Source organism: Lissotriton vulgaris, chromosome 7 (assembly GCF_964263255.1).
Source record: "Lissotriton vulgaris chromosome 7, aLisVul1.2, whole genome shotgun sequence".
Taxonomy (NCBI): Eukaryota; Metazoa; Chordata; class Amphibia; order Caudata; family Salamandridae; genus Lissotriton; species Lissotriton vulgaris.
The window spans coordinates 358,498,092-358,521,276 of NC_141695.1; the positions used below are offsets into that span (position 1 = coordinate 358,498,092).

The 23,185-nt window shown below is 45.1% G+C and overlaps 1 protein-coding gene across 2 annotated transcripts in view; it reads left to right on the forward strand.

Annotated features, from left to right (window-relative positions):
• Positions 1–23,185, forward strand: part of MYBPC2 (myosin binding protein C2) — a 235,683-nt gene that overhangs the window by 184,877 nt on the left and 27,621 nt on the right. For both annotated transcript variants that reach the window (XM_086930242.1, XM_086930243.1), the window contains one exon: positions 880–1,075. In XM_086930242.1, the coding sequence (XP_086786368.1) occupies positions 880–1,075 (196 nt within the window). The remainder of the gene's footprint in view (positions 1–879; positions 1,076–23,185) is intronic.

Consider the following 23,185-nt stretch of genomic DNA (forward strand, 5'->3'; position numbering starts at 1 on the left):
ATCGCTAAAACTAACGCCTGCTCAGACCAGTTCTTAGCCATTATATCCAATGGGAGGAGGATATTCTGGCTAAGACCCTATTGGCGATGATGCATTAATATCGCTGGTTTTCTTGCGATATTCACGTATTTCGCCGCTATCGCCGGTTATTTTATCGCATTGGAGATAATTGTTGCTAATAGCACGTTATCTCTGCGATAAAATCCGGCGATGCATGGCGATAAAAAAAATGTTGCTAAGCTTCTTTAGCGATAAATATCGCTAGTTGTTGATAATATGCCCCTCAATGTCAGATTACCCGATGACTCCATATCACCACAGATTCAAAGCTCCAGTCTGACCTCTCATTTAACAAATCATTGTTGTCAGGCCAGTTAGTTTCTCTTGACCGAATGAAGGACACCAGAACTATAACTTGAGGAATGCAGAAGGCTGTTCAACAAAAAACAAGGACTTGAGCACCAAATTCTTTGTGACATGGAGTAATCTGGTAACCTTAGTGCTGTGGAACTGCCATGTCAAAACTTGCACTGGTAGAGTTCTATAGGACTGCCAGGGCACCCCCGAGAACCTCACACTCCTGAAGTACCAGAGGAATCAGGGTCACTCTGGGGTCCTGTGGTACAGAGTACTGGCAGGAAGAAGAAGCTCCCACTGCAGGCACAAAATGTTTATACTCAATTTATAATAGTACTGACAGGGTCCTGCTGGTGGACATTTATATTGCACAACCGCACCCCCGTACAACAGGGCACTGCTTGGGGTTGTAGCCCTTGAAGTGTGCTTCAAGGGCACTGTTTGAAAAAGGATACCTGTACCTCTGCTGGCATGAATCTTACACCGTTGAGTCCTTTAATAATATTTCTCTTCCCTCTGCAGGGAAAGCCGAGGCCGAAGGTTACATGGGCTAAAGATGACAAGCCCCTGGACCCTAAGCAGGTCAGCGTAAGAACCTCCGAAGTGGACACAATCCTTTTCATCAGGTCAGCTGAACGTAGCAACTCCGGGAAGTATGATCTCTCCATCCAGGTTGAAGGCATTGAGGATAAGGCAACTATTAATATCCGCATCGTCGGTAAGTCCTCCTGGGTACTAATGCCCGAAAAACAGACGGGGGAAATGTAATCTGAAGTATTCCTCAACAGTTCACCACCTCTTAAGTACCTAGCTCTTAATTAAAGCCAATGGTTGCCAGTTGTGGGTACCTGCACTTATTTTTGAGGACCGACACTTGTCCATAGCGATTAATATTGCTATGCCTAACCCAAAATAAATGTGTCCTTGTGTAATGTAACTGATGCTCATGTAAAGCACTCCAATACCATTGGGTCAAGTCTACGCTATATAAAACTGCAAACAAAACAAAAAATTAAGGGGTCCATTAGGATGTAGGGCGGATTGCCACCGCGCCATTGGCGGTGGTGATCTGCCCTACATCCTTCCCCGCCCGCCACCCATTTTCCCCTGCCATATTAGTATGGCGGGGGTACCGTGGCGGACGAGAAGACCGTCTGCCGCTTTTCCCCACGGTCGACAGGTCGACCGGGCGGAAAAGGGTTTAATATGGTGGCAGTGTCTGCTAGACACTGCCATCCATATCAGGATGCAGGCGGGAGGCAGCCTTTCCGTGGCGGCACATGGCAGGCACTGCGTGGTGCCTGCCACGTTGTGCATGCATATGCACAACATGCTTTTGGCATTGCGGTGGGTGATGCTTAAAGCACCGCCCGCCGCAATGTTAAAAATGCAGAATGCACCCGCCAGTGTGGGTGGCGCATCCTAATCACCCCCACGGGACCGCCGCACTTATGGCGGGCGGTCCCCTTTCACGACTTTGTCCGCCCACCATCCTAATAATGCCCTAGGTGTTTTTTTTGCACACTTCTGCATTGGTCTATACTTGGGCTACATTTGGGTGATATTAGTGTTATATTCTGGGTCTTTTATCTCTGGTGGCATCTTTGGAGACTCATTTGTTATGAAGTTTCCAACTTTCCTCATTTACTGCAGTATCCTTAGTAGAAAATGCTTTAAATTTTCCACTTTGCTTCCATCAAGATGGTGTTCAGATGTGCCACACTAATGGCATACATTCGGAATGTTAGCACTCTAATTGCTCATTAGAACACTGTAGTAAAGCTGCTGATCACCAGGGTGTTAACTGGCAGTCTGCTACTGGTGTTGAAAGGGCATGTTTCAATCTGCTGTCAGAATGTGTTAATGAAATAGAGGAGGAAGATATTTCAGAATTCCCTTAAATTGTGGCCTAATTTCTCTTTCTACAGCACTATCCATAATTTCTATGACAAACTGAACCCCTTCTTTTTGATCCTTTCTAAATTAAATGTTTTAAGTTTTACCAGTTTGATTCAATCAACATGGCTTCAAATGTGCCTCACTTTTCTCATATATAAGACTGTTAGTGCTCTAGTTGTTCATTCGACCACCGTGGGAGGCATCAAGGAAATCAACCAACAGGCTTTTCCTGTTGGAAGTACATGATTTACTTACTGAGAATGTGAGACTTCAGTCTCATATGGCTGAGAAAGAGTGTTTGATTTTACAGAAAATATGCTCTTGTTTTACCTTTTGGAGCACCTTCCATAACCTCTATGGAGAAATCATAAGAAAAGAGTTTTCTTTCAAACATTATTTATGAAATCCCAGCAGAAGGCTTATTCCACATGATAAAATCACCTTAAAAACACTACAATGCCTATAATTAGTATGGTACCATCAACAACTTATTTATATTGTAACTAAAATATGTTATCAGCCTTTATATGATCTCCTTTTTTGTGACCCTCAAAACCTGCCATTCCCTATAATGCATTTCAAAGGGGTGCTATCATGTATATTTGTCCCATGAAGGCACCATAAAACAAGAATGGCGCTTTCTGAACCAAGGCCTACCTTTCTGGCAAATTTGGTGTAATTCTGTTCAGTGGTTTAGGCTGTAGTAGTTTCTAAAATCCCTATAGGACTAAACATGGGAAATGCATGTTTTTTAACCCCCTTTTTCTTGACCCCCGCTTGCTGTATTGCCCCAAAACTTTCCATCCACACCTAAAATCACCAGCACACTCTTTTTAGAAAGCTTCGTGAAGATTTGGCTGCCGGCGTCAATGATATAGGCAAGTCAAAAAAAGCTTTACCTATGGAAACATGGTCCTCACTATAACTACCTACTTGCAAAAGCCATTAGGTGATTGATATATATATATATATATATATATATATATATATATATATATATATATATATATATATATATATATATATATATATATATATATATATATATATTAAATTCCACAGTATGCTTCAAAGCAAAATTGAGCACTCGGGAAGTAACAGCCAAAGAATTTTATTCTTACTTACACGCTACGCGTTTCGACACAGATTGTGCCTTGATCACATGTATGTGTGTATATATGTATGGGCAACTGGATAAGGAAACTGAGAACACTAGAATCAAGATTCATTATCCAGTTACAGACCAAGACCCCGGGAGGGATGAATAATGAAGAAGAGATGTGGACTCACATCTGAACATTCCTCCTGTTTTTCCTTACCTTCTTTCTAAAGAATCCGGAATATAGACATGTATATAGTTTCCTCCATACACAGAGTAGTGTGACCCGTCACCACAAATGTTTTTTGTATTATTTAATTAATTTGGTAAATTTTGATGGAGCGCAGTAAAAAATTGGATAAAACGTGCCAGATTCCCATAAACAGAAACGCCCATTCACGGCTAGACTGTAAATAATGCCAATGCCCATCCAGGGCTAAATTGTAAATAATCCAACTGCGACACCATTTTTGTGACTTGAAATGATGTGAACGGATGTGATTTTCACTAAAATTTGAGTATGGAAATCACATGTTTAGGTACTTGCGGCATAAATACCATCTAGACCTATGGTTAAAATGAGAACAAATATTGGGTAAAATGTGATGTCATGTTTTGATTTTACTTAACAATGAAATTGTTTCTCTTATTTTTGCTTACAATTGTATATATGTGAAATAGGAAATTATCCGTTAAAAGATGGCCGCCGCAATAATAATGAATGAATTACCTTATGTACCGTTTTCTATGTTTACGTTCATGATTGTAGACCACGTGACTGATGATGATCACGGTCTTTGATTTAAATGAAATGTGTAAATAATGTCAGTTTACACTGACGAAGGCGGCAACGCCGAAACGCGTTTGTAAACTGACTGCTGAGGAGGTCTTTGATCAATAAAAGACTTGGCGAACCTACGCCATACTGGTTTGGAGTGCTCTCATTTCCTAACCCACAATCTGGGGTTTTGCGTTTTACAAATATATATATATATATATATATATATATATATATATATATATATATATATATATATATATATATATATATATATATATATATATATATTTTATTCTTGCAAATTGTGACGAACTCACTGAAGTAAAACTTTCTGCACTTCAAGGTCCAGGAGGCTGTGCATACGGCCACGCCCACTGGGGCAAACTTTGAAAATGAAATACAAGTGCATGATAAGAAACCGGCATTTGCAAGCTGAAGCCACTTGATGAAGGGAAAGACTCCCGAAACCGGTCTGGCTAGAATTTCAACTGATGTTTGCGGTCCTGCGCTCCTTTGAATGCAGCAGCTTTATGAATAAAATTGGAATACTCAATAACTCACCTCGTGGCTGATTCCTCAAGGGCAACCTTTTGTGAACTCATATATATATATATATATATATATATATGCAAAGAAGAAACAGAGAACTCTGGATAATTCCCAAGTTTAGGTTAAGAGCAGCTCCTGTATAAAGCACCTTACAACACCAACGACACTCACCTCAATGTCTGTTTTTCTATCAAGTTTTTAAGCATGGGATTAGCACATTGCCATCCACGCTGAGATAGAAAACCTTACCTCATAGGGTCTTTTTCACTGCAGAATGAAGGGCTTTTCCATGCTTATGAATTTATACATAAGCATGGAAAAGCCCTTCATTTTGCAGTGGCAACACCTTTCTTCAAAGAACAGCCATGGTAGAAATTATGCAATCATCCCTTCTTCAAAGGACCAATATAGGTAGGGCAGCAGCAGTGCAAGCTTTCCCCATCACAGGGCACACACAAATCAGGCAGCAGGACGTTTTGCTTTCTCGCAGAATTGGTGCAGGATGGCAGTAGCAAAACAAGCTTTCCCCTCTCATAGAAGGTCATAGCTGCAATCTTTTATTCCCACCAGAACAGATCCAGCAGGGCATTCTATTGCAAGCTTTCATCGGTCAGAGAGCATGTAGAGTTAAGGCATGAATGACATGCAGGTTAGGCAGATCTCTCAAACAGGTGTTAAGCTCACTGATGGGAATGTATAAGTGGATGAGTGACTGAATTTGCAAGGTTAGACACCATTCTCACCTAGGTGACATTCCACGTCAACATCCTGAAAGTCCCAAGGTTTCCACATATTGGGAAGTAGCTGTTAAATCATAGGTCGTTGTTATGTGAAGCAGCCCAGTCACAGCCCAAGTAAGTATGCTATTTACAGGCACACAGTTGGCAACCTCTTCGAAAGTGTTTTGAATGCGAGTCCACCAGGTGCTTTGAAATCCCAGCCTTGGTGCTGCACCAGTTCAAAGTGTTGAGGGCCGCCAGTGACTGGAAGTATTAATAGGAGAGTGGTTTCAGGGACTTGTATTTTTTTTATTATGGTTCATATTTAGCAGTCGTACCTACTATGATTGTCACTGCTCTGTACAGCAAGGATGATTTTGGGGAAGTGCATAAACAAAAACAAAAATCTGTTTAGCCTCTTCTAGGCATGCTAGGGAGTCATATGGGCTAGTGCATACATATGAATCCCACGGTAGAGAGCCGTATATATCTGTCTGTCCGTCTTTAGTGTGGCTCATCCTGAAAGCAAGGAGGCTCAGTTTCTGTGACAGCTTTGTAGAAGTAGGAGCATACATCCCATTAACAAAGTGTGCAACCTGCAGGGCTCGCTGTCCCGGCTAAGCATTTCCCCGCGCGCGCTGCACCTGCTAAGATGCTAAGCAGTGCTAATACACATGGCCCTGGGATGGGAAAGTTCACCACAGTGAGCCTGTGATAATTCTATTAGATGGGAAACTACAGATTTCCTCTGTGGGTTTTCTGCAGCCCATAATCCTCTTTAATGCAGCCATTAGGAGGGCCTATTTTTGAAAGTGCTGCTGTGGTCAATGGCCGTGGCTTGGTTTCTGAAAGGAGGGTGTTGGCGGGATCCTGTAGGGGTGTCTCGGTTCACAGGGCTGGCCATGGTAAGGGAGAAGGTGCTAAGTGTGCCGCGCTGTGGGACATGATGAGTATGAGTCTGAAATAGCTGGTTCCCATGTATGACTGATGTGATTACACAGCTACTACTGTGGAGACAAATCAGCTGCAGGTCCATTAACCCTTCCCTGCGCTGACTGTGGGCCCCAAAGTCCTGCGACGGAGGATCTCGGGTCAGATTCCCCCTTTCCAATGTGGTATTGGATTTTTTTATTTTCTGGCCAGGCTTGTCTCTTCCTTTGGGGGGGGGACGTATTCCATTCTGGAGACAAACTGGTTCTGTTGGATTAGGACATGAGATGTGAGGATACAAGAGGAGGCGAATCACAGAAGTGAGCTCGGGACAGGACCCACCCACCTAACACAAATGACCTTCCAAGTTCAAATCATGTCCTCAGTGGTTTGGTTAGGTACGAGGACTGTGACCCAACACCAACTGCACCAGAGGGCAGACTTCCGTAAAGGAGGGGGGGCTTAGTGACACCCAAGAAAAGAACCCCTGCTGCATCATTAAGACTCGATGGGCGAGGTGTTTCGAAAGATACTTCGACAGAGGAATTGAGAAACAAATGGTAAGGTGCCTCAAAGGAGCTAGCATCCCAGGTCTGGAGGTCACCTCAAAACGCATACTATGAGATTGAGGCAGTTGGAGAGCTCTCTTGAGGGACAAGTTCTGTGGCAGGTTTAGAGAGGTGTTGTTTTCTGGTCGCAGTCCCTGTGATTCAGTAAATCGAAGGGGTTTCCAACCAGTAAATATATTTTTGAGTATGTATTAAACCCATTTCGTGGTTCAGTAATAGGCAATTCAATCATGAAATGAGTTTAGGAAACTACCAAATCAGTATTTGGAAGGGGAAAGTTTACGGCAAATCATGCAAATACTGATTTCTTATGGCATGTACTAATGTTTTGCGACCGAAATCCAGTCACAAAAAATTAATAGTTTGATGACTACTGAAAGGTAGTGGTAGTCTCTTCGCAAACTGAAAGGAGACCCCCTTGTGAATATCGATTTACCACTATATGGCGGACCAAAATATTGAGGAGATAAGTATAGATTTGCTATTTTTCATTCCATCTCTACTTACTGTGACATTATGTTTTTAATATTATATTGTCATGGTTCATAGATTTGTTGTTAATTATAGTAAATATGCATACCTATAAACATTTGCAGGTCGAAATTTTGGTCCTCAATATTTTGGCTATGAAACTGTGGTAAGCTAAAATTTCCTGCTTGATATTTCGTACCTGTTCCAAAATGTATGCTTCGTAGAGTATCTGTTCCACGTGTTCTCGACTTTGGGGAGTGGAGACTATCCATGAGAGCAATACAAACAAATGTTTTCTCTGAGGCTATTAGTTTAGATTAACGATATTTGTATTAGAGATTCTTGGTGAAATAATTATATGCATGTTCATATACTCTATGGGCCTCATTTATGAAAAGTGACGCATCGCTGCGTAAAAACAGCGATGCGTCACTTTTCACTGCGCCCTCCTTCCGTCACCAATGATGCGTCATATTTACAGTATGACGCATCATGGCGCAAGGAGTTACAGACATGTCAGTATTTCTGACGTATCTGTATGGCACAAAAGTGACGCATTGCTGGAGTGTGTCACAAAAGTGACGCAACTCCAGCAAGCCCCGGGTGAAAGGGCCTCCGTCAGTCTTACGCCTGCTGTGAGGCAGGCGTAAGAAATTGACGCATTTGTGTCCTAGAAGTGGCGCAGTGAAATCTTATAGATTTCACTGCGTCACTTCTATGACCCAGACCCCGACCCCGACTGCATACATTATACCTGGCGTAGGTATTATGTAGCGCAGGGGTTTACAAAGTGACGCATCTACCTAGATATGTCACTTTGTAAATATGGTGCAACAAGGCACATTTTTTACGCTGCTGGTGCGTCACAAAAAGTGACGCAACAGCGGCGTAAAAGTGACGCACGGCCTCATAAATGAGGCCCTATGTCCTGTGGATGTTATAGGTAGTAATTCCCAGTGAACAGGTCAATGATAAGTCCGGCCAAGTGAAATCTTCTAGCAAAGGTTCTGTTACTACTAAAGCATGTATACCTAATTCTCCCAGGAGGTTAAAAATTGATCAGCCATATGCTGCGGCTTAACTTGCATTTATAACCAGCTGGCTAGAGCTGCTTAACTTTCAACTAAGATTAGAGAATTATTTTCCATTATCTGACAGTCAGTCATATTAACTTTATTTCGGTCCAATGAACCATAAAAGTGCACACTGCAAAAACATTTTAAATGCATAAAAATGTCATAAATATAAAACACATCCTAATTGCAGTGCAAATATATTATAAAATTCCCATCATAATACATCAAGAAACAAAATGCTGCCCCACAACTAAGATCAAAACCAGAGGGACAAAAACCTCAAAAAGAGAAACCTTGACAAAGTGCTCCTAAAGAGTCCGCCATGTCACCCGGATTAACTTTATTATTATCAGGTACGGGCAGCCAGTCATTCCGTAAGTATATCCCTTAATTGCTCACTTACATTAATATATTATATTTATGAAGCAAGATTGATACTTTAGGCAATGCAGGGAATATTATTTTCTCATCAGAAGTAAGTGAGTGGGTAAACCTGGGTCACCTTTCGCGTCAGCGTAAGTTAATCCTCCCTTTGACCATGCTGCCTCCTAGGATATGCTTCTTCTGCGGTGACTGCATCAGGCCAGATGGAGGTCCCTTTAATGATACCACAGGCAGGTGGAAATGGGCAAGAAGCACCATGGTAGGAGAGGATGCAGACTTTAGAAGTCAGTGAATCTTTCACCTGAATTTAGGAAAGTGTCAGAGGGAGGCCCGTGTGCCGGGAGAGGACGTTTTCATTTCTGGGAGTTCCTAAATAACTTTATCTTACACCGATCATCAAACACAGTAATACTGCTCTGTGATAAAATGAGATGGAGCGAGGGTGCACAGAGTGAGAAAAGTGTGGAAGTGGCTTTTACATCATTAAGAAGCAGTAACAGCAGTAGGGACTGTAGCCAAGACACAGACAAGGAAGGATGGGCAGCTTGTATGACCAATTCAGGACTGGTGAATTCCGCATTAAACCTGGCATTACGGGGGATTAAAATAAACTATCCCTCACATTCTGCTGGGGGCAAGGAGCACGGGCACCCTGAACAGATGGTGTCGTTTCATCACCGGGGATAAATATAGCCAGGGCGAGGCTATGTGATCCATCGAGCCTCTCACTCTGCAAACTGTATGGGGAGAAGTATTTGCATGGTAGAGGCCCCGCATTTGTGCAATCCTTGATCTCCCACTACTCACCAAGGGGGTGGGGGGTAATTCTCGCTCTTGATTTCTAAAATCTGGAACAGCATGGACCCTGATCTACAATTAATCAAAAATGAGCATGCATTTAGAAAAGAACTTAAAACATGCCTGTTCCCCTAAACTCTCACGCATGATAGCTGTCCTGACTTGTTTTTAGCGCTGGGATGCCTGCGGGTAGCCTTGCGCTTTATAAATTATCTAAACCTAAACCATAATGTATAAAGGAAATGTGGGAGCCGAGGCCATGGGCATTGGCCGTCTAAAAAACATTTTCAAAACGGAGGCGCTGAAGACTAAGGGCCAGATGTAGAAAGCTTTTTTGCATTTGGAAATGGTCCGATTCACAGACTCGGGCAGCTTGCAACCACAAGAAGGCCTTTCACTATATCTGGAACCCAAACTGCGACCAAATACTGAACCGCTGTTTGGAAGAGGCATGGTTCAGGCGTTCCTTCCATGAACCAGTTCCAGGATGTATAAATGTTTTGCGACTGGAATCTAGACACAAAACTTTAATGTTGTACTGACTATACAAATGTAGTAGTAGGCCTTTCACAAATGGGATGGGTACCCCATGGGACTCCTTCCTCTTTGAGAATGTTGAAAAAGAATGTTAAGAGTTGGCAGTGGCCCACTTTTATAACTGTAGTTATAATATTGATTTGTTTCTGAAAGGAAAACTGGTTGCATTTTGTTTTTAAAGTTGCTTGATTTAACCGCATGCGCGCTTGCGGTTTTCCCGCTGAGCGCTGCAATTTTAAAAATCCCGCGTTACGTTACAAGGTCAACTCGTCACACGCACAGCGCAGGTAACGCCCATGACAAGCTGACCTTGTCACACGCATCAAAGGGGTTAAAAGCAATTACAGACATGGTGGTCTGCCAGCCTCAGCAGGCCACCATCCCTGTGGCACATTTTGCAAATTACCTCATTGATATTAATATTCATGAGGTAGGTCGAATTGCAACCCACTATTGAGTTTTTGTGAACCTATCTACTAGAACATAGGTCTGTTTGCAATAACAGAATGGACTCAGTAAACATCTGTGTACGAGATGCAGTCACCGTGACCGCATCCATCCTAGGGCCTGATTATGAGTCTGGCGGTCCATGGATCACCAGACTCAAGGTGGAGTGGTGGTCCAGCTACCGCTGCCCCCTCCAGTCTGACTGCCCCATTATAAGTTGGGCAGGCGGACCACCATTGCACCATTCAGACCCCAGGATCCGTGATCCCTGGCGGTGGCGCTGCGGTGTGAGGCTGCAATATGCTTGGTGAGGCTGCTGCGGCCCGCCAAGCATATTACGAGTTTCCTCACTGCCAGCTGTCTCATGGCGGTGAGCCCTCCATGAAACTGCTAGTGGTGCGTAGGCCTACGGGGTCCTACAGTGCCCCCTGTTGCCTTCCTGCACAGGGGTGCAGGTAGGGGGCACAAGGTGTGCCCCCCTGTCTGTATGCATCCCCAGTTCCAGCATGGAATGGACTTTCCATGGTGGGGAGCACTGTGGCTGATCCACTGCGCTGTGTTTCTAAGGCTCTCCTATGAGCCTTTGGAAAGCAGTGCTGTGGGCCAGCTGCCGCAGGACCGTCCGCCCAGATTACAACTTGTAATCCGGCTGGTGGTCAGCGTTCTACTTTCTAAGTGGGAGCAAGGCGGTGGCGTAACCCCACTACCACACCGCCAAAGTCGGAATCAGCCCCTAAGTGTATCTAGCCCCACATGTGGTGAACTCACTATGGCACAGTTGAACACAATGAATGGTTAAATCTCTTACAAGCAATGTACCACAGTCCCGGCATAAAATGGCTCCACGTCAGGCAGTAAGAAAGAGAAGAGAGGTAGAACCACACGATAAACAGTGGAAGTACTAATGGGCAACCCATTAAAAAGAAGACTAACAGGCAGACTGGATACGGACAAGACGATGTTGGCCACAAAGTCACATTTGTTGTGGCCTGCCACAGTGTATGGTCAGTGCTCCTTCTCTACTCCTGCCTCAGACTGCCCAGCACTCCACTGTCTGTAAGTATTTTGTCAGATAAAAGGGCAGGGGCGATACATGCAGGAAAGGAAAACAAGCAGGAAGTACTGGCCAGCAAGTAAAGGTCTAGGCTGTTAAGATACTTGGCATTTAAGCCCGATTAAAGATTCTGCACTATGGCCCCCTGCAGAAAAATGGAAATAACGTAGCATCCACTGAGAAATGTAGAGCTGGAATGTTTTGGAGACTAAAAAGTGATTCCTTTGATACGCCAATAGTTCAGACCTTCTAAAGCAATCAATGTGTTCTCTGATGACAAAAACATCTTAATACATTTTAGACCTGTTCCTGGTACCTCCACAGAGAAAATGTGCTGCTGAATCAATTCCAAAGGAAGCAGGTTTTCTAGCCGACTGCTAGGTTTGTTTTTTTGTCCATTACAATTCCTACAAGGTCGATAAACATGATGGATCCCTGTTCTAAGTTGCAAGTGTGTACTGGACACAACGCACCACGCTGAGAACCTCATTGATCCATTTGTTGCCTGGATGATCGTTAACCTCTTTCCTTTTAATGTCTGCATTAGACCCTACATACGTTTGGATGTATTGTGGAGTGGTTTGTCACATGTTCATTAGTGACATCAAAGTGGAATTTTGAGTGGTTGTGAAGCCTATTCGTAGACCTTTATGAAGTTGCATAGGGAAATGGACTATAGCTGGTCGGCACTGAAGAGGTGAACAAGCAATCTTATGATACCAACCCCTAGCATGCTATCACCTGTCTTCCTACAGAACCCAAAATGTTGAATGCTGACTAAATAAGCAACTCAACATTGGCCAAAGTAAGATATTGGGTGGAGATACGGGATCCTGATCTGAACATGGAAGCAAGTGGGTCTGATATGGCACTTATTATGTTGAAGTATTGTCCAGAGTTTTCTGGGTGAGAGAGGAGCATACTTAAGAATATAATTGGGTGAAGGCCTTATTATTGTAATATTTTGTACCACTTGGGTCACAAAAAAGGTGCTTAGATAATCTCTCTCCTGCTCTCTGGAGATAGAATTGCCTAAGATTTGGATAAGTAAAGCATTTCGAGGAGCAAGAGTGTTAGGTACCAAACAAAAATATCTGAAAAATGTTGGTGCCCTGATCCAAGGATCATGAGAACCTCATCACAACAGAAAAACAAGTAGTATACGAAATAAACATTAAGGGGAAAAACACTCTTGGAATATATTGCCTGGGGAAATAAGAATTAAAAGGGAATATGCACCTTCAAAATATGCTTAAAGGTACCGTATAAATAACTCTTATCACTATTGTTACTCTGCGCTCAGCTTTTTGCCATGCGCAAACATCTGGGGTGTAAATACCCACAGTGGAGTAAATCAGAAAATTTCATTTAAAGATGTCTATCTGAAAGAAACACATAGTGATAGATTCCTTACCTTAGAATTACCCCCAGGCGTCAGACTGGATCCAGAAAGTTTTCGTCAGCAGTATCTCTGCGCGTCGGTAGGTGGCGTTGTGCGGCTTCGCATCCGTCGTTGGCGTTGTGGTCGCCGAGATGACGTTGCGGGCGCTACTTAGACGACGCCCACGCGCGCTGACGTCAGTTCTTTCTTTTTCCACGCCAGCAAGCGCAGACCTGGGAAAAGCAGGTACCCCCAGTCATTTTTTGACTGACTTTTTGAGGCTTTTTGTCTCTTTTTTTTCATCCAGTCTTCGACTCCTGGTGCAGTTAGGATGCCCGGTTTTAAGTCCTGCAAGGATTGTCATTGCATGATATCGATGACTGATCTGCACCAGGTGTGTCTTTTCTCCCTAGGGCGCGACCACGACCCCTAGTCGTGCCCCGACTGCCGGTCCATGAAGCTGAAGTCTTTGCAGGAGCGGCCCCGAAAACTGCTGGAGGCCCGGCAGTCGGCTCTGTGCCGTTCGAGGTCCAGGGTCCCGTGGGAGATCGAGGGACAGTGCCCGGAGTCGTCATCATCGATCCTCAGGATGCAAGTCTTTGCACTTGGGGTCAGGTAAGGCGAAGCACAAGAAGTTGAAGAATCGTCATCGTTCTCTGACTTCCCCTTGCGGCTCGCGCGACGCGGCTGAGGGTGTTGGTGGTGGTGCCCCCCCCCCGTGGCTCCGGCAAAGCCTGTAGTGTCGCCACCGGCCTACCCGCCCTTTCCGGGTCTGTCCGCGACTCCAGCCCAGATATAGGAGTTCCTGTCAGCCATGGCTCGCCTCTTTGGGCAGGTGGGTCCTGCTGGTGCACCTTCGGGCCCCGCGGTCCCGACTGCGGGTCCTCGCGTTCCATAGCCGGTGGGTCCTCCCCCTTAGTCGCTGCCGACTTCAGCCCCAGCGCCGTGGGACCTCCTTGGATCCAGACCTGGATCCCGGTCGACGCCGGTTGACCTCATAGGACCTCCACCGACGTCGACCCCACCGGCACCACTTCCGACGGCGCCCGCTCCTCGGGACGACGTCGCCCCCGGTTTCAGCCCCGGAGGGGACGCGGTGTTGGGCCGGCACTGTTCTCGACATTGCTCAGGGACTTATATCCCCATGTCCCTGCCCCTCATTTTAGGCCTGTGGAACAGCCTGAGGAGGAAGGGAGGGGTCTGAGGACCTTCTCACAGCTGATTGCGAGAATGACCAGGACTGGGTTGAGGAGTTCGGGGACACCAGGGGTCTGGATAACTCACCAGACCATGGCATGCTGTCTCCTCCTACTGTGGCTATGGAGGAGGGCGCTAGTTATGCTGTGGTGTAGCGTAGGGCGGCTGAGTCACTAAACCTCGTGCTCCCTACTGTGGCCATCAGGACTAACCTCCTGACAGAAGTTCTTCAGCCAGCAGCTACTTCTGCTGAGCCGATGCTCGCCTTCAACGAAGCACTTTCTGACGTTCTTTTGGGCACCTGGTCCAGGCCCACCACAGGTGCTCCTGTGGATAGGAACGTGGCCCAACGCCATCACACGGCTCCGGGTGACCCCATTTTCCTTTCCCAACACCCTACCCTGAGAGCTTGGTTGTCTAAGCCACTGCTTCCCCGACCGCCTTCCCTTCCGCACCACTGGATAGGGAATCCAAAAAATTGGATCAGTTCGGAAAGAAGATTTTCTCTTCCACCAGTTCTGCGCTGCGGTCCGTGAACACCGCATGCCTTTTGGGCCGTTAGTCCCACTCTCTGTGGGATACAGTGGCGCAAGTGCTGCCTCAGCGTCCGGAGGAGGCCCAGGTCAGCTCTCTTCCAGGCTGTTGCAGAGGGGAGAGACGCAGCTAAGTTCATGATTCGGTTTGGGCTAGACACCGTCGACTCACTGGGCAGATCGATTGCAGCGACGGTGGCGGTTCGACGCCACGCCTGGTTGAGGACAACTAAATTTTCAGGGATGTCCAAAACACACTTATGGACATGCCCTTTGATGGCCATTGCCTCTTCCGCGACAAAACAGACAGCTCATTGGAGCGGTTTAAGGACTCACGGGCTACGGCCAAGTCCTTGGGGCTGTCTGCAGTCCGCCCTTCTCCGCCTTCTGCTTTTCGCTCCTTTTGTGGCTCCGGAAGGGGCGCCACACAGCTTTTGCAAAAGAGCCACATGCCTGCACAGCAGCAATCTCAGCGCGGACGCGGGTTCCGCTGTAGAGGACCAAGGAGCCAGCGGGCAGGTTAGTCCACCTCCACCCCGGCCACTTCCGCCTCCAAACCTTCCTAGTCTGAACTTTCAGGTCCATCAAACGCCAGTGGGTGGCAGGCTTTGCCATCACCTCCCCCACTGGCGCACCATCACATTGAACAGGTGGGTTTTAGAGATAGTCAGGAGGGGCTACTCCCTCCCCTTTGCGACTACCCCTCTAGCCACCTTGGTACCACCACATGTGGGGGGATCACTTGGTGCTTGTTCATGAGGAAGTTGCGGCCCTCCTGGCTAAGGGGGCCATCGAGGGCGTTCCGATGCCAGAAGTAGGTCGTGGTTGCTTTTCCCACTACTTTCTGGTGCCCAAGAAGGACAAGGGCCTGCGTCCTGTCTTAGACCTCTGGAACATCAATTGCTTCCTCCGCAAAGAGAAGTTCAAGATGCTCACTCTAGCTCAGGTCTTGTCTGCTCTCCATCCACAAGATGGATGGTAGCGCTGGACCTGCAGGAGGTTTATTTACACATCCCAGTCCTGCAGGCCCACCGGCGTTACCTGTGGTTCACAGTAGGCCACAAGAATTTTCGGTTCACTGTGCTCCCATTTGGCCTTACCAGCGCCCCTCGGTGTGCACAAAATTGATGGCGGTGGTCGCAGCTCATCTGCGCAGATCAGGGGTTTCAGTCTTTCCCTATCTCGACGACTGGTTGTTGAAGGTGGGCTCGCCCCAGATAGTCATCTCCCACCTACAGACTACGGCCGACCTCCTGCATTTGCTCGGGTTTTCCATCAACGTGCCAAAGTCACACCTGGTTCCCTCTCAGAAGCTCCTTTTTATCAGAGCGGTTATGGACATGGCGCAGTTTAGGGTTTATTCTCCCGAACAGCGAGTCCGGGAGATTCGAGCTCTGATTCCGATCTTTGAGCCCTTGTCCCGGGTTTTGGTTAGAGTGACTCTGAGGCTGCTGGGCCTCATGGCCCTGTGTATCCTGCTGATCGATCATGCCAGATGGCATATGCGAGCTCTGCAGTGGGACCTGAAGTTCCAGTGGGCGCAGCATCAGGGGAACCTGTCTGATCACGTCCAGATCTCGGAGAGCACTGCACGACAGTTGCAGTGGTGGCTCACGAACCGGCATTGGGTCGACAGCAGTTCCCTCTCCCTTCCCCAACCGGAGCTTACTGTGGTGACGGATGCATCCCTCCTGGGATGGGGTGGCCACATGGGAGAGGCGGAGATCAGAGCCCTCTGGTCTCCAGCGGAGTCCAAGCTTCATATCAACTTTCTGAAGCTTTGGGCGATCCGGCTTGCACTGAAAACATTCCTTCCCTCTGTCAAGGGGAGAGTAGTGCAGGTGTTCACAGACAACACCACCGCCATGTGGTACTGCAACAAACAGGACGGGTGGGGTCGTGAACCCTATCTCAGGAGGCTCTACGTCTCTGGACATGGCTGGAACATCAGGGCGTTTTCCTGGTGGTTCAACACCTGGCAGGTTCTCTGAACACCAGGGCAGACGAACTCAGCTGCAGGTGCCTGATGGATTACGAATAGCGTCTTCACTCGGAGGTGGCGCATGGTCTCTTTCAGCAGTGGAGAGAGCCTTGGTTAGGTCTATTCGTCACCTAAGAGAACGTGCAATGCCATCAGTTCTGTGCTTTGGAATTTCCAAGGCGGCACTCGCTCTGCGACGCTTTTCGTTGCAAGTGGAGTTGCGGTCTGTTGTAAACCTTTCCGCCTATACCACTCCTGCCCAGAGTGCTGAAGAAGATCAGGCGCAACCGGGCACATGTCATCCTTGTGGCTCCGGACGGGGCTCCAAGAGTATGATATCCCGAGCTACTCAGTATGAGCACCGATCCTCCGATCAGACTGCCTCTTCGGGAGGATCCAGTGTCGCAGCAGCAGGGGACGGTCCTCCACCGAACCTGTCCAGCCTCCACCTCTTTGCGTGAAGATTGAGCGGTGGCAGTTAATTCCTTTGGACTTGCCTCCTGAAGTTTGTGATGTCATTCTGGCAGCCAGGCGTCCCTCCACTAAAGTACTATACGCCTGTAGGTTGAACAATTTGTGGCATGGTGCACAGCAAAGGCTGTGGGTCCCCTTTCTGCCCCTCTTTCTGAAGTACTACTGTTCCTTCTTTCTTTGGCCTAGCAGGGATCTGTTCTGGGCACTATCAAGGGCTATGTTTCTGCTATTTCTGCATTTCCAAGGCTCCCTGATCAGCTCTCTCTTTTCAAGTCCACTTTTGTAAACAGATTTCTCAAAAGCATTACACACCTTTTTCCTCCTATTCCTGTTGTGATGCCTCAGTGGGACTTGAACCGGGTTCTTACATACTTAATGTGCACTCCCTTTGAGCCCCTTCACAACTGTCCTCTTTGTCTCTTGGAGAAGTGTGGCTCATCAGTTCGAGGAGGCAGTCCCCAATGCAGAGGTCGGACCAGGGTTCAATCCCCGACGCGTCAGGGCCTTGAGCTCAAAATGTCCACGGACACGATAATTCTCTCCTCGGTGCCTACTCGAATCGTGGGTTCACACTCTGCAACTCTGGGCAATAGCTTGCTTAATCTCCACTACGGCCCCACCGCGATGGGATGCCTGGTCTTCAACTTGGGGATGCCCAGTAGGGGTAATCTCGCAGGGGAAGGCCAGGACGGGTTCCCAAATCAAGCGCCTTGAGACCTTACGGTGAAAGGCGCTATATAAGAACGTATGATTTACGATTTATTTATTTACCTTGAAGAATGCCTTCCTGGTGGCCATCACCTCCGCTAGGCAAGTGAGTGAGCTCCAGGCTCTTTCTTGTAAGCCTCCTTTCCTTTCAGTCCATACGGACAAGGTTGTGCTCAGGCCCGTTCTTCCTTTTTGCCAAAAGTTGTTACAGCCTTTCACATTGGGCAGACTATTACCTTGCCCATCTTCTTTCCATCTCCACATCCTTCCAGGGAGGAAGAGAGGCTCCACCGTCTGGACCCAAAATGTGCGCTCTCATTTTATCTCAACACAAACAGTTCCGGGTGGATGACCAACTCTTTGTTGGCTACGTTGGCACCAAGAAAGGTCGGGCAGTACACAAGAGGACTATCTCCCGCTGGGTTGTCTTGTGTATCAAATCCTGTTAATCCTTGGCTAAAAAAAACCTCCTGTGGGGCTGTGTGCTCATTCCACCAGAGCTACTGCAGCCACTACTGCATTGGGATGTGGTGTCCCCCTGCAAGACATCTGTCAGGCAGCTACGTGGGCCTCATTGCACACTTTTACTAAGCACTACTGCCTGGACAGCCAAGTCCAGACAGATGGCTTCTTTGGCCGTTCTGTTCTCCGTGACTTTCTGGTGAGATCTTGGTTCACAGACCCACCACCGGGTTGGTACTGCTGGGGTATCTATTCTAAGGTAAGGAATCTATTACTCAGGGGCTTTACACAGGCCCCCGCATCCCTCGCAGTGCGGGGGGCCCCCAAGCTGTAGGTGGCCCCCTCATCACTGTACTCACGCTGGAAAGCTCCGGATTCAATCCAGAGCGGGGGCCCCTCTGTGTACCTTGCAGGGGGGTCCCTTCAACTTTCGTTACGCCACTGCTATCACTATGTGTTTCTTTCAGATGAACAAGTTATTTACCTTCGGTAACAATTTTTCTTTTTTTTTTTTTTAAACAGATTTCATTTATTTTTCACATTTCATACAAGTATATCATTGTCATGTGCCTATAGGGCAATATATATAATCGCACAATCATGCAGCCCCGTGGGACTACAACAAATCCTAGTCCCGCATCCTACTAGATCTTCCATGTCTTCGTCCCCTTCTACACTAGGAGAATTGTTCATCAGGTGCAGGAGTCACATCTCATCCGACTTGTGTCGTAGTCCGGAGGGGCCGATTCAGTCTGCCCCAGGATTATGCGTTTACTGTCTTCACCAATCCACCTTAACAAACAACAAAGAACACAACCCCCCATTCCCACTCCCTCCCCCCCATTAACCCCACCTCCCCCCTCCCCTCAGACATGTCGCTCTCCCTAACAGCGCACTTGTTGCACAAAATGTATTCCTATCACTTTCGTTGGATTCCCTGAGGCAGTAATCAATGTCCCATCTAGGAGGATGCACCCACTGTAGTTGTCCCCCATCTACTCTCTCACCCTTTCGCCTGTGGTTGTGTTCCCATGTAGTGAATCAAGTCCCCCACACCTGGGGAGATCAGTCATCGTCATCAGCCAGGTTTTTAAGAAGATTCACCATCGCCACCCAGGCTCTTGCAGTGTCCAATAATCTATCATTGTCAGTTCTCCGAGCCATCTGAAGCCGGAGAGTCCCTTCACAGTCCGCCCACTTTATAAGTTCTCGCAGCCATCGCGCAGTGTTGGGGGCTGTGACCGCCTTCCAATGGCTATTGATTTCCCTTTTAGCCAGGACTAACCCCAAGTCCAGGAATTTGCTGGTGTATAATATAATAATCCACATTTGTAAAGCGCAAACAATCACCTGTAAGGGTCTCTAGGCGCTGGGGGCCGTCGGGAAGATTAAGCAAGCTATTGCCCAGAGTCACATGGTGCTGGACTAACCTGCCGCCGGAGCCGGGGATCGAACCGTGATCCCCAGATTCCAGCTTCAGACGCCCTGGCACCTGCGCCACACCTCTCCCAGTGGTCTTGTTGCGGGCAGTTGGGGGGGAACCAGTGTAGCAGATAGACACCTGGAGTAAGCTGCAGCTCCTATTCTGTCACCTCCTTCAGTTTGGTCAGGACCTCCCCCCAGAACCCGCAGAGCAGTGGGCAATCCCAGAGCATGTGCATAAATGCTGCATTTTCCAGTCTGCATCGCGGGCAAGCAGTGTGGGAGCCAAAGAATTCATTGATTTTGTGAGGAGTGAGGTACGCCAGATGAAACACATAAAATTGTATTAGCTGGAATCTCGCATTCCGGGAGCATTTCCATGCTCACTTCAGCAGCATCTCCCATGGCTTTGCCTCTATAGGCATCCCCAGGTCCGCTTCCCATTTGACGTGCATCTCTTCTAAGGGAGCCCCTGAACCCTGCGTCAGTCTACTATAGAGGCACGTAACCGCCTTGATCTTACCCGGGGAGGTGACCACGTATTGAGTAGGGAGGAAGGGATCACTGACAGAATTTCGACCTCATAAATATCGAGCTACAACAATATCGAGTCAACAATATCGAAGGCAAAAATATCGACATCCTATCTACAACATGGTAAGTACAAAAATATCGAAAAAATAATATAGTTGTAAAAAATATCGATGTTAAAAATATCGATTTTTTTCTTTTAATATATAAATGTAAAATTAAGTATATAACACTAATAAATAAAATATACATATTTAAAAGTATCTAATAATGTTTAAAATTAATAAATAATACATATATATTTATAATACATGAATTAAATATATACAGTAAATATATAATATCTATGTACTGAACAATAATTATTAATAATTATTTTACAAATTTATAAATTAATAAAATATATTCTAAATTAGTAATACATTTACAAACATAAATAAAATGTAAGTAATATAAAAAATAAAATAAACATTTAATTTTTTTTACAATTAATTATATAAAACGTTGGATAGCGTAAGGGTAAAAATTACTATTCCTACTTCAGAGAGTGCAACAGTAGGGAAAGCGTTTGATAGCGTAGGGGTAAAATTACTATTCCCACTCCAGAGAGTGCAACAGTAGGGAAAGCGTTGGATAGCGTAGGGGTAAAAATTACTATTCCCACTCCAGAGAGTGCAACAGTAGGGAAAGCGTTGGATTGTGTAGGGGTACAAATTACTATTCCCACTCCAGAGAGTGCAACAGTAGGGAAAGCGTTGGATAGCGTACGGGTAAAAATTACTATTCCCACTCCAGAGAGTGCAACAGTAGGGATAGCGTTGGATAGCGTAGGGGTAAAAATTACTATTCCCACTCCAGAGAGTGCAACAGTAGGGAAAACATTGGATAGCGTAGGGGTAAAAATTACTATTCACACTCCAGAGAGTGCAACAGTAGGGAAAGCGTTGGATAGCGTAGGGGTAAAAATTACTATTCCCACTCCAGAGAGTGCAACAGTAGGGAAAGCATTGGATAGCGTAGGGGTAAAAATTACTATTCCCACTCCAGAGAGTGCAACAGTAGGGAAAACGTTGGATAGCGTAGGGGTAAAAATTACTATTCCCACTCCAGAGAGTGCAACAGTAGGGAAAGCGTTGGATAGCGTAGGGATAAAAATTAATATTCCAACTCCAGAGAGTGCAACAGTAGGGAAAGCATTGGATAGCGTAGGGGTAAAAATTACTATTCCCACTCCAGAGAGTGCAACAGTAGGGAAAGCGTTGGATAGCGTAGGGGTAAAAATTACTATTCCCACTCCAGAGAATGCAACAGTAGAGAAAGCATTGGATAGCGTAGGGGTAAAAATTACTATTCCCACTCCAGAGAGTGCAACAGTAGGGAAAGCATTGGATACCGTAGGGGTAAAATTTACTATTCCCACTCCAGAGAGTGCAACAGTAGGGAAAGCGTTGGATAGCGTAGGGGTAAAAATTACTATTCCCACTCCAGAGAGTGCAACAGTAGGGAAAGCGTTGGATAGCGTAGGGGTAAAAATTACTATTCCCACTCCAGAGAGTGCAACAGTAGGGAAAGCGTTGGATAGCGTAGGGGTAAAAATTACTATTCCCACTCCAGAGAGTGCAACAGTAGGGAAAGCGTTGTATAGCGTAGGAGTAAAAAATACTATTCCAACTCCAGTGAGTGCAACAGTAGGGAAAGTGTTGGATAGTATAAGGGTTAAAATAACATACTTAGAAATAAACGATTTTTTTAGTTATAAAAAAAAATATATTAAATAAATATAAACCATATACAATACCTATATTTAATTATAAAACACATGCTTACAAAAATATATTTTACCTAAAATAAATGTAAAATAATACCATTTCATAATATTTAATTACCAATTAATAATTAATTAACAATTATATTATTAACAATATTATTCGTTTTTATACATTATTAATTAATTAAATTAACTTTACTTCCCACCATATTTCCCTATAAAACCACTACCCACAACATAACACATTTATCCATTTATGAATTAATGACAATTAATTAGCAAATATTTAAAATTAATTAACTATTAATTAAAATTAATTACCAATTAATTAAATTTATTTTATAATTCCTACTAATTATTAAATAATTAACTATAATTAAATTACTCCCCACCCAATTCCCCTATAAACCCACATCCCGCTACAGAAAATATATATCAATTAATCAATTAATTTTTTTTCCCTTCAATTAATAATAATAATTAGCAATTAATTATAATTAATTAATTAATCCTACTAATTATTCATCAACTTACCATAATTAAATTACTTCCCACCCTATTCCCCTATAAACCCACAACCCGCTACAGAACATATATATCAATTAATAAATTATTTAAAATTATTTTCCTATTATTTTCAAATAATTACCAATTAATTATAATTTATTAATAAATCCTACTAATTAATAATCAATTTAACATAATTAAATTACTTCCCACCCTATTCCCTTATAAACCCACAACCCGCTCTGGTACTAAAACATACAATTTTCTTATAAATTAATTTATTTTTATATCAAATTAATACACATATAATAGTAATTATTTTAAATACTTAAGTTAAACATATGACACATACATAATAAAAAACTATAAAATAATACAAATATCGATATTAGTGTCATCGAAATTAGTAACATCGATATATATGCTATCGATATTACTAACTTCGATATTACTTACATCGATATTAAGAATTTCGATATTACTTACCTTGGGTCGATATTCTGTCCTACGATATTCTTGCCTTCGATATTATGCTCCTTCGATATTTCAGA